At 38.1% G+C, this 19,215-nt stretch overlaps 1 protein-coding gene across 1 annotated transcript in view; it reads right to left on the reverse strand.

The window, feature by feature from the left end:
• Positions 1-18,069, reverse strand: part of LOC132544755 (cytochrome P450 2B5-like) — a 35,106-nt gene extending 17,037 nt beyond the window's left edge. The window contains exon 1 of the mRNA XM_060208405.1: positions 17,718-18,069. Within this exon, the coding sequence (XP_060064388.1) occupies positions 17,718-18,066 (349 nt within the window). The 5' untranslated portion in view covers positions 18,067-18,069. The remainder of the gene's footprint in view (positions 1-17,717) is intronic.
• Positions 18,070-19,215: the final 1,146 nt, after the last annotated feature.

The following is a 19,215-nucleotide window of genomic DNA, read 5'->3' on the forward strand; positions in this document are numbered from 1 at the left end:
ACAGTATTATTGTGGTTATTAAGTGTGACATAGTATTACTGTGGTAATTCAGTGTGACATAGTATTACTGTGGTAATTCAGTGTGACATAGGATTACTGTGGTAATTCAGTGTGACACAGTAATGCTGTGGTAATTCAGTGTGACACAGTGGTAATTTAGTGTGGCATATTATTACCATGGTAATTTAGTGTGATTACTGTGGTAATTCAGTGTGACATAGTATTATTGTGGTAATTCAGTGTGACACAGTATTACTGTGGTAATTCAGTGTGACATAGTATTACTGTGGTAATTCAGTGTGACACAGTGGTAATTCAGTGTGACACAGTGGTAATTCAGTGTGACATATTATTACTGTGGTAATTCAGTGTGACACAGTATTACTGTGGTAATTCAGTGTAACAGTATTACTGTGGTAATTCAGTGTGACACAGTATTACTGTGGTTATTCAGTGTGACATAGTATTACTGTGGTAATTCAGTGTGACATAGTATTACTGTGGTAATACAATGTAATATAATATTACTGTGGTAATTCTGTGGTAATTCAGTGTGACATAGTATTACTGCGGTAATTCAGTGTGACACTGTGGTAATTCAGTGTGACATAGTATTACTGCGGTAATTCAGTGTGACACAGTGTTAATTCAGTGTGACATAATATTAGTGTGGTAATTCAGTGTGACACAGTATTACTGTGATAATTCAGTGTGACATAATATTACTGTGGTAATTCAGTGTAACACAGTATTACTGTGGTAATTCAGTGTGACACAGTATTACTGTGATAATTCTGTGGTAATTTAGTGTGACACAGTATTACTGTGGTTATTCAGTATGACAAAGTATTACTGTGGTAATTCAGTGTGACACAGTATTACTGTGGTAATTCAGTGTGACACAGTGGTAATTCAGTATGACATAGTATTACTGTGAAAATTCAGTGTGATATAGTATTACTGTGGTATTTCAGTGTGACATAGTATTACTGTGGTAATTCAATGTGAGATAGTGGTAATTCAGTGTGACATGGTATTACTGTGGTAATTCAGTGTGACACAGTGGTAATTCAGTGTGACATAGTATTACTGTGATAATTCAGTGTGACATAGTATTACTGTGGTAATTCAGTGTGACATAGTATTACTGTGGTAATTCAGTGTGACATAGTATTACTGTGGTAATTCAGTGTCAGTATTACTGTGGTAATTCAGTGTGACATAGTATTACTGTGGTAACTGTGGTAATTCAGTGTACATAGTATTACTGTGGTAATTCAGTGTAACATTAGTTGACTGTGGTAATTCAGTGTGTAGTACATGGTAATTAGTGTGACATAGTATTACAGTGGTAATTCAGTGTGACATAGTATGTACTGTGGTAATTCAGTGTGACATAGTATTACTGTGTGTAATTCAGTGTGACATAATTAGTGGTAATTCAGTGTGACATAGTGTACTGTGGTAATTCAGTGTGACATTATTACTGTGGTAATTCAGTGTGTATTACTGTGGTAATTCAGTGTGAACAGTATTCAGTGTGACACAGTATTACTGTGGTAATTCAGTGTGACACAGTATTACTGTGGTTATTCAGTGTGACATAGTATTACTGTGGTAATTCAGTGTGACATAGTATTACTGTGGTTATTCAGTGTGATTACTGTGGTAATTCAGTGTGACATAGTATTACTGTGGTAATTCAGTGTGACACAGTGGTAATTCAGTGTGACATATTATTACTGTGGTAAGTTAGTGTGAAACAGTATTACTGTGGTAATTCAGTGTAACATAGTATTACTGTGGTAATTCTGTGGTAATTCAGTGTAACATAGTATTACTGTGGTAATTCAGTGTGACACAGAATTACTGTGGTAATTCAGTGTGACACAGTATTACTGTGGTAATTCAGTGTGACATAGTATTACTGTGGTAATTCAGTGTGTATTACTGTGGTAACACATAGTATTACTGTGGTTCATTGACAGTGTGACACAGTATTACTGTGGTAATTCAGTGTGACATAGTATTACTGTGGTAATTCAGTGTGACACAATATTACTGTGGTAATTCAGTGTGACATAGTATTACTGTGGTAATTCAGTGTGACACAGTGGTAATTCAGTGTGACATATCATTGCTGTGGTATTTCAGTGTGATGTAGTATTACTGTGGTAATTCAGTGTGACACAGTGGTAATTCAGTGTGACTTATTATTACTGTAGTAATTTAGTGTGACACACTGTGGTAATTAGTGTGACATTAGTGGTAATTCAGTGTGACATAGTATTACTGTGGTAATTCAGTGTGACATAGTATTACTGTGGTATTCAGTGTGTACATTAGTGTATTACTGTGGTAATTCAGTGTGACATAGTATTACTGTGGTAATTCAGTGTGACATAGTATTACTGTGGTAAATCAGTGTGACATATTACTGTGGTAATTCAGTGTGACATAGTATTACTGTGGTAATTCAGTGTGTGACATAGTATTACTGGTAATTCAGTGTAATTACTGTGGTAAGTGTCAGTGTGACACTGTGGTAATTCAGTGTGACACAGTATTACTGTGGCAATTCAGTGTGACATAGTATTACTGTGTAATTCAGTGTGTGGTAATTCAGTGTGACACGTATTAATTCAGTGTGACATAGTGGTAATTCAGTGTAATTCAGTGTGACACAGTATTACTGTGGTATTCATTCATAGTGTGTAGTATTACTGTGGTAATTCAGTGTGACAGTGTGACAGTGGTTATTCAGTGTGACACAGTGGTAATTCAGTGTGACATATTATTACCGTGGTAATTGTGTGTAACAGTATTACTGTGGTAATTCAGTGTGACATAGTATTACTGTGGTAATTCAGTGTGACATAGTATTACTGTGGTAATTCTGTGGTAATTCAGTGTGACACAGTATTACTGTGGTTATTCAGTGTGACATAGTATTACTGTGGTAATTCAGTGTGACATAGTATTACTGTGGTAATTCAGTGTGACACAGTGGTAATTCAGTGTGACATATTATTACTGTGGTAAGTTAGTGTGAAACAGTATTACTGTGGTAATTCAGTGTAACATAGTATTATTGTGGTAATTCAGTGTAACATAGTATTACTGTGGTAATTCAGTGTGACATAGTATTACTGTGGTAATTCTGTGGTAATTCAGTGTGACACAGTATTATTGTGGTTATTAAGTGTGACATAGTATTACTGTGGTAATTCAGTGTGACATAGTATTACTGTGGTAATTCAGTGTGACATAGGATTACTGTGGTAATTCAGTGTGACACAGTAATACTGTGGTAATTCAGTGTGACACAGTGGTAATTCAGTGTGACATATTATTACTGTGGTAATTTAGTGTGATTACTGTGGTAATTCAGTGTGACATAGTATTATTGTGGTAATTCAGTGTGACACAGTATTACTGCGGTAATTCAGTGTGACATAGTATTACCGTGGTAATTCAGTGTGACACAGTGGTAATTCAGTGTGACACAGTAATATTGTGGTAATTCAGTGTGACATATTATTACTGTGGTAATTTAGTGTGACACAGTATTACTGTGGTAAGTTAGTGTGAAACAGTATTACTGTGGTAATTCAGTGTAACATAATATTACTGTGGTAATTCAGTGTAACATAGTATTACTGTGGTAATTCAGTGTGACATAGTATTACTGTGGTAATTCTGTGGTAATTCAGTGTGACACAGTATTACTGTGGTTATTCAGTGTGACATAGTATTACTGTGGTAATTCAGTGTGACATAGTATTACTGTGGTAATTCAGTGTGACACAGTGGTAATTCAGTGTGACATATTATTACTGTGGTAAGTTAGTGTGAAACAGTATTACTGTGGTAATTCAGTGTAACATAGTATTACTGTGGTAATTCAGTGTAACATAGTATTACTGTGGTAATTCAGTGTGACATAGTATTACTGTGGTAATTCTGTGGTAATTCAGTGTGACACAGTATTACTGTGGTTATTCAGTGTGACATAGTATTACTTTGGTAATTCAGTGTGACATAGTATTACTGTGGTAATTCAGTGTGACATAGGATTACTGTGGTAATTCAGTGTGACACAGTAATACTGTGGTAATTCAGTGTGACACAGTGGTAATTTAGTGTGGCATATTATTACTATGGTAATTCAGTGTGATTACTGTGGTAATTCAGTGTGACATAGTATTATTGTGGTAATTCAGTGTGACACAGTATTACTGTGGTAATTCAGTGTGACATAGTATTACTGTGGTAATTCAGTGTGACACAGTGGTTATTCAGTGTGACACAGTGGTAATTCAGTGTGACATATTATTACTGTGGTAATTTAGTGTGACACAGTATTACTGTGGTAATTCCGTGTGACATAGTATTACTGTGGTAATTCAGTGTGACATAGTATTAATGTGAAAATTCAGTGTGATATAGTATTACTGTCGTAATTCAGTGTGACATAGTGTTACTGTGGTAATTCAGTGTGACATAGTGGTAATTCAGTGTAACACAGTATTACTGTGGTAATTCAGTGTGACATAGTTCTACCGTGGTAATTCTGTGGTAATTCAGTGTGACACAGTATTACTGTGGTTATTCAGTGCGACAGAGTATTACTGTGGTAATTCAGTGTAACATAGTATTACTGTGGTAATTCAGTGTAACACAGTATTACTGTGATAATTCAGTGTGAGATAGTATTACTGTGGTAATTCAGTGTGACACAGTGGTAATTCAGTGTGACATAGTATTACTGTAGTAATTCAGTGTGACACAGTATTACTGTGATAATTTAGTGTGACATAGTATTAATGTTGTAAATTAGTGTGTCACAGTATTACTTTGATAATTCAGAGTGACAGAGTATTACTGTGGTAAACCAGTGTGACATAGTATTACTGTGATAATTCAGTGTAACACAGTATTACTGTGATAATTCAGTGTGACATAGTATTACTGTTGTAATTCCGAGTAACACAGTATTACTGTGGTAATTCAGAGTAACACAGTATTTCTGTGGTAATGAAAGTAGATGATATAACTAATTGTTTCATTTCTGGTCACTCGTCATAGTAACATAATACCTCTACTATGTATCATTTCTGGTCACTCACCATAGTAACATAATACCTCTACTATGTATCATTTCTGGTCACTCATCATAGTAACATAATACCTCTACTATGTATCATTTCTGGTCACTCATCATAGTAACATAATACCTCTACTATGTATCATTTCTGGTCACTCATCATAGTAACATAATACCTCTACCATTTATCATTTCTGGTCACTCATCATAGTAACATGATACAGTACCTCTACTATTTATCATTTCTTGTCACTCATCATAGTAACATAATACCTCTACTATGTATCATTTCTGGTCACTCATCATAGTAACATGATACAGTACCTCTACTGTCTATCATAGATTGTCACGCGTCATAGTAACATAATACCTCTACTATGTATCATTTCTGGTCACTCGTCATAGTAACATGATACAGTACCTCTACTATTTATCATTTCTTGTCACGCGTCATAGTAACATAATACCTCTACTATGTATCATTTCTGATCACTCATCATAGTAACATAATACCTCTACTATTTATCATTTCTGGTCACTCATCATAGTAACATAATACCTCTACTATTTATCATTTCTGGTCACTCATCATAGTAACATAATACCTCTACTATTTATCAGTTCTGATCACTCATCATAGTAACATGACACAGTACCTCTACTATTTATCATTTCTTGTCACGCATCATAGTCACATAATACCTCTACTATGTATCGTTTCTGGTCACTCGTCATAGTAACATAATACAGTATCTATACTATTACAATACTATTCACTTGTTACTGTTTAACACGAACAGCAATATCAATAGCCTAATTGTAGACGTTTCGAGAATCATAACGTCTTAAGAAAGATTTTAATCTCCTTGAAGGAATAAACATACCACAGCAGTGATTGACGAGAAAACTTCAATATCATGCACGATATATTATATACATATACATACACTATTACATCAATACTTACAGCTTCATCAATAGTTTTTTGGGACATTTTGAGAATCATTACGTATCGAAACATTGAAAAGACTTTAATTGACTTGAACGCATAAACATTCCGTACTAACTAGGAAAACAGGTGTATAGGACATCCGGTGAAGCAAGATCACTATAACCACGGACTTATATACACAGGGATAGGCAACTACCTATTTATCTAAGCGAATATCTCCCGGGTCACTTTCCTGATCTCGCGTCGCGAGATTTTACGCGATTTGGAGAAAAAACATCGCTTCGCCATCTCTGTTATGTTTATAGTTACTGGTCAGGTAGAGGCGGATTAAATTATAACATTCCGGATATTATAAATCCGTGTATCATTTTGTTGTATTAGTATGTACCCGTTCCGTCTTTTACGGCGGCCGGGTTGAATTTTGGTTAGCAGTAGAGATTTTCCGGAAGAGAGAAAAAAAAAAAAAATAATAAAACCCTTGTTGAAGAAATCTATCTTTGTAATCCATATGGACCACAGCCAAGCGAGCCGGTAACATGGTGGAGAATCTAAAGGACAGAAGCAGAGTTTCTGGTTTGTTTTGAGTTGGTTTCCTCACATAATTTTGTCATAAAATATTGCATTTTGTGTTCGAAGCGGGGAATGTGATTTTGACACTGTAAACACGTGTTCACCATGTGAGTTATTATTAACATGAACGTGCTACTTTTAGCGGACTCTCGTTTTGTCAATGTCAATGTTGTCGTTCCTCGTGTCAGTGTTATCCATCGCATAGTCCCGGGTTCTCGAATTTCGGATCATACACGATATATACAACGTGATGTGCCTACTTGCTCATACTCGTTGATTGTTATTTGCGTAGGAATAAACGATATACCTGATGATATTCCTAATCATTGTGTGAGTCATTTATATGCCGACATAACTGATCGTTTTTCTAACCTTGTGCGGGAAATTGGTCGTAAATACCCAGAGGCCAGTATTGTTATTGGTACAATTCCCCCCAAACATTTGAAAAACAGTATAAGAAAATACCCCACACATTCGTCTCTGCTGTATACAGAGGTGACACTTGCACACCAAACTCGCCATGAACAGTTTATCATGAAACTGAACAGTAAATATATTCATGATTTTAACAATCAACATACTGGAATCCATTTAGCCCTTCATATCCAACTCCGAATTCATAGAAGTCAAGGGAGGGTATCAAGATTTAATTATTTCCCACTATACGATGGACTGCATCCATCACCATCATTAAAATCAAAGTGGGCTGACAAAATTGTGGAGGTCATAGCCAGGTTTCAGTCGCACAGTACAGAGAACATTTAATGTGGTGTGTGTAACCCCACTGTGCCCCCGCTCGCGTTGTGTTTCCCGAAGAAAAAGCCAAGTCCAAATTCCTTTCTACTTGTTGTTTATATAGCACAGTGAAGTCCACAAGAAGGCTCGCTCCCTATCACGCTTCCGTAGAGTCAGTCCCACAACCGGAAGTTGTCCCTTTGGCGTCCCTAGATCCAAGTGCAATGAGCAGCGAAAACTGCCCAGTATTTATATGGGAAGCCAAAAGTCGGACAACTCCGCAGGTGGAAATTCCTCAAGAACAATGGTTGATCCTGGCGACCCAACCATATCAAGATTCTGTCAAAATGATACCGATTTGGACACAAAATGCAGAATCTTGGCGCCATTTGTTATTGTGTATGGGATAAGTGCTGATGGATTGGGGATGCACATTTAGTGCAACGACCGTTGATTGGTCCATTCCCCAATCCCAGGAAGCTATTGTCTGGAATGACAATTGGTACTAGCAGTCTTCAGACCCACCGCATATTGGTCACTATTTACATATATAATAATCAAATACTTAACAATTACGCAGAACCTAACATCTGCTAAATCGGTCATGTTTACCTTACATACTCATAATGCTGTACTAAGCAACTATATACAATTCACTATCTAAACTATTATTTTCTCATGACCTTGAAATATTTTACGTTATAATTATACAATCATCGTTACTCCAACTGTACTGCACTGTTTATATATACACATCACATTTGTTTATATGAATTCTGGCTACCATTGTTTACATAAGTCCCTACTTGGCTATGCATTGCTGGACAGGTAAAGGTCATATTTGGTGCAATATACTATGTACATATTTAACACTCAATTCCTGTTATAAGCTAAATTAAACAACAATAAATTCATGAAAATTATTATTTTCATATTTTTAATTTCCAACCAACATTATATACAATAAAATACTGCTTCCTGTTCATATAACCATTTCCGGTTTAACAACAGAGTGATCTACTTGATAGTGTCACGTGTGTTGAAAGCCCCCGGCCAACACTGCCAATATATGGTTGTTTGCATGTCGAAAGCCCCCCGGCAGACTGCTAAATACAACATTTGTTCCATTTAATAAGTTTGTCGAAAACTTCTTGGCCAAAAATTTTCACAATTTACTGCAGTGAGTGATGACATTGTATGGTGTGATGAATGCCCCCCGGCCATCATACATATATATATGATTGACATTAAACTTGTACAATGCTACAATCTTATTAACTAATTAAGTAACAATTAACAGATAATATGCTTCGAAGTCAATACTTGTCTAAACACGACAATGAACATATCTCTTCGACACCTGTTAACCCATTGAAGGGATATTTTGACAATACATCACCTCCTCCTCTTACACATTTTGATCTCTCAGAACTTCCAGATATCGAGGAAAATTTGTTTTCTACAGATCCTACTTCTGACACTTCTACTTATAAGGATGTTGATCATGATCCTGTGTTTAATCACACTGATCTAGATCATTTGGAGGATTTATTTCAGCTCCCAGATTCTAAAGCACATCAGAAACCTTCCTTAGTGATTGTCAATGAACAGTGTTCTCCACAGACATTAAGTATGGCAAAATCCATCACATGCCAGAAATTCTCTGGTTACCCACACGAAAATGGTCGGCAGTTCCTCAGTGAATTTGATTCATATTCAACTTTGTCCAACTTAGGTGAAAATTCTGCTAAGAAAATTGCTGCTCTGCATTTACACCTCCAAGGGCCTGCTTTAACTTGGTTCAATACTTTGGATACATCACTGAAACAGGATTGGGAATGTCTGGTTCAGGAATTTCAAAAGCGATTCATCAAACTTGATGGACCAAATATGATGATGGCAAGTGAGGCTTTTCAGTCACTCTATTTACTCCCTGGACAACCTATTGAGGATTACTATTGTCAGGTTTTAGAGAAAGGAACATTGATGGGGAAACTGGAATTTGAGGTCATCTCGAAATTCATCAGTGGGCTACCATCAGAACTCTCATTTTTTGTCCGTGCCGGAAGCCCGAAAACATTAGAAATGGCTATGAGCTCAGCAAAAATGGGTGAAACGTGTGGGTATCGCAAACATGCAAGTGGGGATTCACTCAAACTATGCAGTGTATCGCAACCTCAGACATCTTCCACGACAAGCTCTGACCCAGAACTGAAAGATTTGAAGGACCAGGTCCATAAACTAACAAATATGATGGAAACAATGCTACATGCACAGCACACTCAGAAGTCAACGCCTCAAAATAATCCTCCATCTTTCCCAGCTCCACCACCATTTCCAACTCCTACACAACAACGTCGTGATCAGATGCAACCCATCATGCCCAGATATAATACACCAGAATGTTATTCTTGCCATGCAATGGGACATATCAGCAGAAACTGTAATTGGACAGGGGTTGGCGAGTCTGCACCAGGGCGTCAGTGCCAGCTTTGCTTCCAATATGGACATGCAGTTCAAGATTGTCGAATGTATAATGGACATTATCAAACACACAGACAATCAGGAAACCATCAAAATTCCAGGCAGCCAAGAAACCAACAATATCACCCACAGACAAGCAATCAGCAGGGAAACTACCGAAACCTGAGGAGCAATGTGCCCCCCTCTTCAGGACACCATCAGTAAATTACATTCCAGCGGGGCCGACATCAACGTTAGATTCGATACAATCACAACCGGATATTTTGGAAAACAGTACCATGAAACCAAAATTTATGTTTCTACCTCTTGAACTTCATGGCACCAAAATTGCTGCTTTGATTGATACAGGAAGTTCTATGAACATTATTAGTGAAAAACTATATTCTAGCATCAGTCATTTCTGTCATTCATCATTTCTACCTTCGGATAAGGAAACCGTTACCCTTGCTAATGACCAAACCATTTCCATAGTTGGAACTTCCATTATCAACATTCGTGTGGGGGGTGTTGTTCACAAAATGCTGGTTCATATTCTGCCACATACGTCACACCCACTCATACTTGGCACTCCGTTTCTACAAGCTAACAAAGTGGTCCTTAACTTTTCTGATCATTCTTACAAATTTGGATCTGCAACTGTAACTGTGCCGGAGAAGAACTGTTATACCTCCAAACTGTGAACTTGTAATTTGGGGTACACTTCCAAAAAATGTGTTGTATGGTTCCCAGGGTGTTTGCTCAACCAGCAGATACAGTTTGAATCAACATCTTCTAGTCGCCAAAACACTTGTGACGGTTTCACGTGACAACACTGTCCCTATAAAGATCATGAATCCAACGTCCACTGCTAAAACCATTCTCTGTGGAAAACCCCTGGCGAGCTTCGATCAAATTTCAGAAGATTATGAGACAACTGATGTTTCAGATAACTTTATACAGAGTGTCAAAGGAAGTCCTATTGCAGATGAAGATCATTCTACGTTTGATACACATTTCAATATTCCAGATCATTTGTCTGAACAAGAACAGTGTGCCCTCAAGGCTTTGTTACGTAAACACAAGTCACTTTTTGTCACTCCAGGGAATCCTGATTTGGGTTACACCGATGTCGTGACTCATAAAATATTGTTAAAGCCAGATGCCAAACTGAAACATCAAAGGCCATATCGACTACCGCCAGACAAACGGGAAGTCCTTAGACACCAACTGGATGAACTTCTTCGCCAGGGTATCATTGCACCAGTGAGCGAATCAGAGGAAATCCTCATAACGAGCCCGGTTGTCCTTGTTACGAAAAAGATGTAAGCCGACTGAACCTACCAAGCCGATTACCAGGGAATCCAGTCTTTCCCAATTCCGTTTTTGCGTTGACTTTCGGTATCTTAATTCGCAAACTCAAACATTCCAGTATGAAATCCCGAATCTGCAAGAACTTACGGAATCATTTTCTGACCGGACACCTCAGTATTTCACATCCATCGACCTTTCCTCTGGGTTTTTTCAAATGCCGATAGATTCCAATAGTGCTCGACTTACAGCTTTCAACACCTGCTATGGTACATTTAGGTTCCAGCGATTACCAATGGGATTAAGCTTGGCACCCAGTACTTTCCAACTCCTTATGGACAAAGTTCTGAGAGGCCTCACGTTCAAGTCATGTCTGTGCTATTTGGATGATGTCCTCATAACGTCATCTACATTTCAAGAACACTTGAAGGACATTGAGGAAATCTTTGATAGGTTGACATTATCCGGATTGAAGCTTGGTCCGAAAGTGTGTGCGTTTGCCCAAGAATCCTGCATTTTCCTGGGTCACCACATCTCAAAGGATGGAATCTCGCCCCCACCAGACAGGATTGAAGCAGTTAAATCAATTAGTCCTCCACGTGACATTAAAGAACTGCGTCGTATCTTAGGGCTTTTTAATTGGTTTCGGAAATTCATTCCAAATTACAGTGCCGAAGCCCAGCCACTCGTCCATCTCACTCAGAAAAGTGTTCGTTTCAAATGGACAGAGATACAACAGGCTGCTTTAGACAAACTGAAACATCTTCTGGAAAATTGTGGTGTCCTCGCCTTTCCTAATTTTGACAAAATGTTCTACTTGGGCGTTGATACCTCCTCCAAAGGCATTGGATATATGCTGTACCAAAAGAGTGATGGTTCTGCAACAGAGGATTTCCGTGTTATCCGCTTTGGATCCAAAGCTCTCAGTCGATGGCAGAAATCGTATGGACCAACTAAATTGGAGCTGTTGGGAGTCGTCACTGCAATGCTCGACTGTACTACATATCTCCGTGGAAAAAAATTCATTGTCGAATGTGATCATCAGGCGTTGCGACCTGTCTTCCAGAACCAAATGAAAGGTGCCATCTACGAACGATGGGTTGCAATTATGCAACAATTCAATTTTGAAGTAAAATACAAACCAGCTGTACAAATGCAGGTAGCAGATACCCTGTCTCGATCCCTTCAACAGACTAAAGAATTTCATAGTCCAGACGAGGACGATCCATATTTCCCATATGTACCAGAAACCGGGGGAGATGTTGTCGTGCCAGAGGACCATTTCTTGAGGCATCTGTTAAATGGTGAATCGGAGCATCACTCTACCAGTGCTGAAATTTGTTCCCAAGCCAATGGCGCCACAGAGTCAACTAAAGAAGTCAATAACATTGATGTTTTTGTCCCTTCAACGATTCTGCCATTACCAAACAAGGCAATCGACTCTCAGGACAAACAAGATGAAATGTATGATGCTGATCCTGAAGAAGCAGAGCATGAGACCTGCCTCAAAATTAAACGTCACAAGATCAGACGAGCAAACTTAAGATCTCCAGTGCCACCTCCATACTTAAAGAACCGTTGTTCTGCTGTTGGTAAAGATTCAGATGGTAATTGTGCTTCAGATGTTGTGATTGTGCGGACACAATCAAACCCAGTCGCGGTCACTGACAAAACTACAGACACACATAAGGCACTAGATTCCTCTGGAGCGATGGATGTTTCTGATGGATTTTCCACTGAAAATGATAGTTTCGCCATCCCAGCCGCGGAAAAACTTGTTTTGGATCAGTCCAACGACTGGGGCACTATGCAACCATCCGCCACTGACTCACTAGCAGACGATATTAGTGGATTTCAAGTTGAGAACGAACAAATTTCTGGTTCTAAGGAGACTAGCAATGATGATAACATACTGACTCGGGTCAAATCAATGGACATCTTCTCTAAAGGAACATTTGACCCAGAAACTGTCAGAACGTTGCAACGACAGGATCCAATTGCACGTGTTTATTGATTACCTCTTAAATGAGAAATTACCGTCCTCACAAAAAGAGTCTCGGCGTGTTTTGCTGGAAAGTGGGGATTACCTTCTACTCGATGGGGTCCTTTTTCACTCAGGTGTCGCAAAATCCAGCAGGAACAGGACACTGCAACACTATGAACTGGTACTTCCTGCAGTCATGATAAGAACAGTCATAGAACTGTATCATGATTCCCCTCTGGCGGACATGGGGGTATACAACAAACGGTGGATAGTGTTAAAGACTCTTACTACTTCCCTCGTCTCGCGACCATTATTGCGGATTATGTTCGGTCCTGTCCTAGATGTCAGGCCAGGAAAACTACCAGAGCGCATACCAAATCCAAACTCGTAGCGTTTCCAACACCTGTGCGACCCTTTGATGTTTGGGAAATGGACTTGTATGGCCCTTTGCCTGTTTCTCCCAGTGGAAATTTGTATGTCTTTACAGCAGTTGACCAATTTAGCAAATATATATATGCTGTTCCCATACGTAACAAAGACGCAATTACTGTGTCAGATGCTTTGTACACACTTATTACTACTTTTGGTGTATGTAGTACACTGATATCAGACCAGGGTAGCGAGTTCCTTTCAAAGTGTACACAAGAGGTTTGCCGACTTCTGGATGTAAAGCAACAATTTACACCAAGTTTTACCCACCATTGTCTGGGGTCGGTCGAAAGAACTCATCGTACTCTTGCTGAGCGCCTCACACCATTCCTCCAAAGTGGCAGGACATGGGACAATGTTTTACCGTCGATCATTTTTTCCATGAATAATACGGTCAATGCTACTTTAGGATATAGTCCATTCGAGATCGTCTTTGGATACCGTCCTCGATTTCCTTTGTCGACTCACATTCTTCCCACAGTCTTCGAAACTATTCCCAAGAACTATCATGTTTATGTCCAGATGATTGCAGACCGCTTGGCCGTCATACGCAACGATGTAGAGAAACATGCTGGTATTGCCAGGGATGCTTTTCTCAAAAGAGAAAATTCGAGGACAAACACATTGCGCATAGATGTTGGTGATTATGTATACCTATTAAAGGATCCATCTGGGAAAGGTCAGAAGCTTCACAATAAGTATGCGGGTCCCTATGTCATACATGAAGTAAATTCCCCTCATTTAGTAACACTGCGGGATAGAAAATCGGACAAACTCCTTCCGCGACCAATCCATATGAACCGCCTCAAATTGGCATATGTACGTGTCCCTACAGGATATTTCATGCCTGCAGTTGCCCGAACAGATCACGTTCTTTCTGATGGAATGTTTGGCCACCACAGAGGTTGACACGCAAACAACTTCGGATCATGCATCCTACGAGATTGACTTCCAATCGCATGAATCGCAACAGAGTGCAAGTGTTGTGTCTGATGTTGAGCCCCCCGGCCACATCTCTGACAATGTTGACAAAATGTCTGTTACACAACCTCTTCCTGCTGATCATGTGAGTGGTGACGTCCATCATCATGTAGCAGAGATTCCAGCAATTCTATCTAATCTGTTCCCACCTGTGTCGCAACATCGTCGAACAGCGGCAAAATCTATCACATGTGCATCGGAGGAGGAACCACTAGTTCCGGTTGATGGTGCTGTTTATGATGCAGTTCCCATACCCAATTCTAATGACACTCGCCCAAAGCGAGTACGTTGCAAACCTGTTCGTTTCCGGGATACGAACCATGTTGATCCGGCTGTTTTAACCTCATCGAGCAGTGGATCAGGTCCATGTCATACGAAGCGTGTACTTGCTCGTAAGAAGACAAAGAGCAATGATGAATATTTGGTACACCGACGAGGAGAACCAGCTAAACATGCGACATGGGTGCCCATAGAACAATTAGATGATAAGACGAGGGCCAGCATCCGAAAACGCCCACCTCCTCTAGTGTGATGTTTCAGAACTGCGATTAATAGTTGTTTTATTTTCTTTGTCTATTCTATGTTGCATTGATCACTATGGTACTGAAATGTAGTTCATTGTTTGCTACTCAAGTTAAATTTGTGATTTTCATTCATTACCTTAACAAGTTTATGCAGATAGCATATCTACTTGAATATTTTGTTTGCACAGAGTTTCTGGTTCATAATGTTCGATGATTTTGTCCAGGACGATTGAGTTAAATACCAGTGTATTCATTGCAAAGGAATAATATTATTCCTAGCTGATTATTGACATGACAAATATTATCTGATAGTACCCCAACGAATAATCGCTGAGAGTGCACAATATTAGATTTACTACCATGTCGTATGTCCAATTCAGCTTAAGGTTTATATATATATATAATTCTAATGTGGATTTCTATTTTTGTAGTGTATGGAATTGAGGATTATGATGTTTTGTGCGAGGCTTGTTTATATTATATGCAATTAGTTGACTGGTTTGTTCACTAAATATATTCGGACATGCCTTTACATCATTCAGCCAAAATTCATGGAAACTACGCATTTGGAATTGGTTTATCATTTCTGATAACATTGTCAATGTATGAGTTTTCTGCTAGTTAGATACCTTTGTTTAGGTGTAAAATTTTATCTGCATCTTCCTGACCAGTTTTTTTAAAATTGATTCTCAATTTTTCTATTGGGGCGGGGATGTTATGTTTATAGTTACTGGTCAGGTAGAGGCGGATTAAATTATAACATTCCGGATATTATAAATCCGTGTATCATTTTGTTGTATTAGTATGTACCCGTTCCGTCTTTTACGGAGGCCGGGTTGAATTTTGGTTAGCAGTAGAGATTTTCCGGAAGAGAGAAAAATAAAAAAAATAAAACCCTTGTTGAAGAAATCTATCTTTGTAATCCATATGGACCACACCCAAGCGAGCCGGTAACATCTTCTACAACCGAACGAGTCCTGAACGCCCTTTCAACATCGATTTCTCCTGCGTTATTGACTGTATGAATGGTAAGTGTTCTTATGTTTTCGGCATTTGGTGGTGTCATTCTAATACGTCATATTATCAATCATTAACTGAATTGAACAAAAAGGTATAATTGAAGTCTAATATTTACATGCTCGATCGCAGTCAGCCATTTTTGTTGTTATCCCACAAACGATGGAAATTTAACCGCATAAAACTTCTTCAATAGCTGATTGAACGATATACCGATGACATATAATCCTTCTTTGAAATCCATTTTAATCAACGCTCGCATCAGATTTTGATATTTTTCTATATTTAATAGGGTAATCTTTATTTGAAATTGGGAGGAATTCCGAGTGTTTCCAAAATGGCGGATGATCAGCCATCAATAAACACGAGATTTTAAACGCAAAAACTTCTTAAATAGCTTATTGGGTGATTAACTGATGTCATATAATAGGGTAATCTTTATTTGAAATTGGGAGGAATTCCGAGTGTTTCCAAAATGGCGGATGATCAGCCATCAATAAACACGAGATTTTAAACGCAAAAACTTCTTAAATAGCTTATTGGGTGATTAACTGATGTCATATCATTCTTCTTTGAAATCCATTTTAATCAACGCTCGCATCAGAGATATTAAGATGAAAGATATATGTTTTTTATCTCGCTGTTAATAAAATGTGTATATAAGTCCGTGCTGTAACAATGGTATATGACAATGTGTTACATAAACACCTGACATTCTATTGCGTAAGTCTGTCATCGTAAAACCTAGTGTCGTGTACGGGTATATCGAGAAGGAAGACAGAAGGCCAGTATCCTGTTTTGGACGATTGTGTCCGGTTTTCAGGCATTAGTCATTGTTATTTTCCGGCAACTGTGTATAAAATTACCAAACTATTTCAATACTTTACTACTAATTAATAACATATGATCTGAAAATGACCCAGAGAAAAAAAAATTAAAATAGGTTGGCATTTTAAAAATGATTATAATGAATAGAAGGACACTATTACGATTACCGACAAGTCTGACAAAATGAAATGAAATTCCCTATTATTCTGTACCATGGTACACATTTGCACTGCCAAAAAGATGTGAAATGCACATTTTTGTATATCATCGTTGATACAAAATGCTTTGAAAGCAGTAACATCTCATCTCATTTCTTTTGCATGTTTCTGTACCAGAATAACGCATATATCACTGTACACAAAGGTTTGAATGCCCATATCTTTGTGTACCGTGGTACACTTTTATTTGGTAAAAAAGATCAGAAAATTTAATATTGTTTTGTCAGGTTCTTGTTGGCCATCGTACAGTACAGATAAATATTAGTTGCATTCTGTGTTGAACTACGCCAATCTATTGTGAGGACGTTGTCTGCATTTTATCACAGTAAAATGTTTGTGTATCACAAAAGTGGCATTGGTTAATTAATCGCTATCAGGGGGAGACAGGTATTGTTTACTGTTTATCTATTTTGGTGTAATTTGGGGGAAATACAGACATTAATTATTGCAGTCCCCTGTGTTACTAGTAACATGATAGATTAACGGAGAGAAGTTCCCCCACACTTTAAAAACAGAAGCTGTAACTGCGTGACCCAATTCCACGATCGATATTCTACCAGATACTGCTGTTATCATTTTATAAAATGAACTTAAGACTCACCTTTTCCACGTAAGAGATGCGGAACAGCATTGTTATCGGGTCTGTCAGAAAAGTAATCTGCATTTTTCACAAATGCTTCGGTAAGCGCTTCAACACCATTGATAACGACAGTAAAGGTTGATCCCAGCTGAATACTGTAAACATCGCCATACTTTCCTCGGAGTCTTCGGAACGTCTCCAGCACGTTCCCCTTCCACATCAGTGGAATACATCCTACCACTGGATACCCAGTTGGACCGGGAGGGACTCCGGACGGAGTCTGCAGTAACCGAATCACCACCAGAATTATTAGTAGAACCACGATTAGCCCTGTTATACTGTCCAATCCAAGCATCCAATCAAAATTCATTTTGTAAAGAAATATTTTAAAGTTAGTAAAGGATTCCTCTTGTATTTTGTAGGAATAAAATGTGTCCATTTGAGACATGAAATCTGGAAATAAGGTAACCAAGCAAATCTTTCCTGTTAAATACACCGAAAACGAAAGGACGGTTTTCCCAAACGCACGTACGTGTGTGATCCTGTACTCTATAATCAATACGTAATTTTCTATACGTGCTATCTATTTATAACTCGGAAGAATTTCCAGAAAATATCATTCTGGGAGTAGGCAAAGAATGTGATAATCACTTAGTAATACACAAGGTCTAGACTTTGATCAAACAACTCACGTGTACAGTAACAAGGCATAGAAAAACCTTGTTCCTTCATGTATAGTGATGCAGTTACGTGTACGGAAAACCGAGTGTTACTGTATCAATCACACACTTCCTCACTCTTACATCCTGACGTGCACAAGGGGCAATTCAAATATTCACTCATCCGCTACTTGATCAATCATATTCTTCTAAGTAAAAATATGTGGTGTGGAAGACGATATATCTTTACATTGTGATTGTAATGGTCTGCATGATGACATTTCATTGATTCAAATATTTTCCTCATTCTCTTATCATATGTAGATTTTATTACATTAATTATACTCGAAACAATTCAAGGAACACGTTAGCAATGATGTTCCAGAAATGTTGGAAAATACAACAGATGTTTAAGGAACCTTGGTGTAATATCTTTCAAACCTGAAGGTCACGTGACAATAGAACTATACGAACGTGACTTATGACTCATTACCAATACTTAATCATCATTAGAGTTTCATGTCTAGAACATCTTTCTAGATAGACGTGTGATTATGAAGGAAGTTGAGAACTATGAGACATTAATGTTTTACTTCCTGATCCTCTAATACTATTACTGAGTGTGTGATAGTGTTTGGGGAGGAGAAATGTGTAATTGTGAGTTATGTAGCATGTGTGGTGAAGACTGACTACCAGCCCTAGAGTTTCTGTAAATACACGTGTAACCCCAGCTACATTCTTCTACTAGCCTATCCTCCGTGCTGAGATAAGGAATCAGAGAAATAAACATTGAAATATCATGTCTCATCAATTTTAGGCTGTCTAGTGAAGTGTGTCGATATATATGTATAATTAATTGC

This window comes from Ylistrum balloti, unplaced genomic scaffold, assembly GCF_031769215.1.
Source record: "Ylistrum balloti isolate Yb309-2 unplaced genomic scaffold, AGI_CSIRO_Ybal_v1 Utg369808, whole genome shotgun sequence".
Lineage (NCBI taxonomy): Eukaryota > Metazoa > Mollusca > Bivalvia > Pectinida > Pectinidae > Ylistrum > Ylistrum balloti.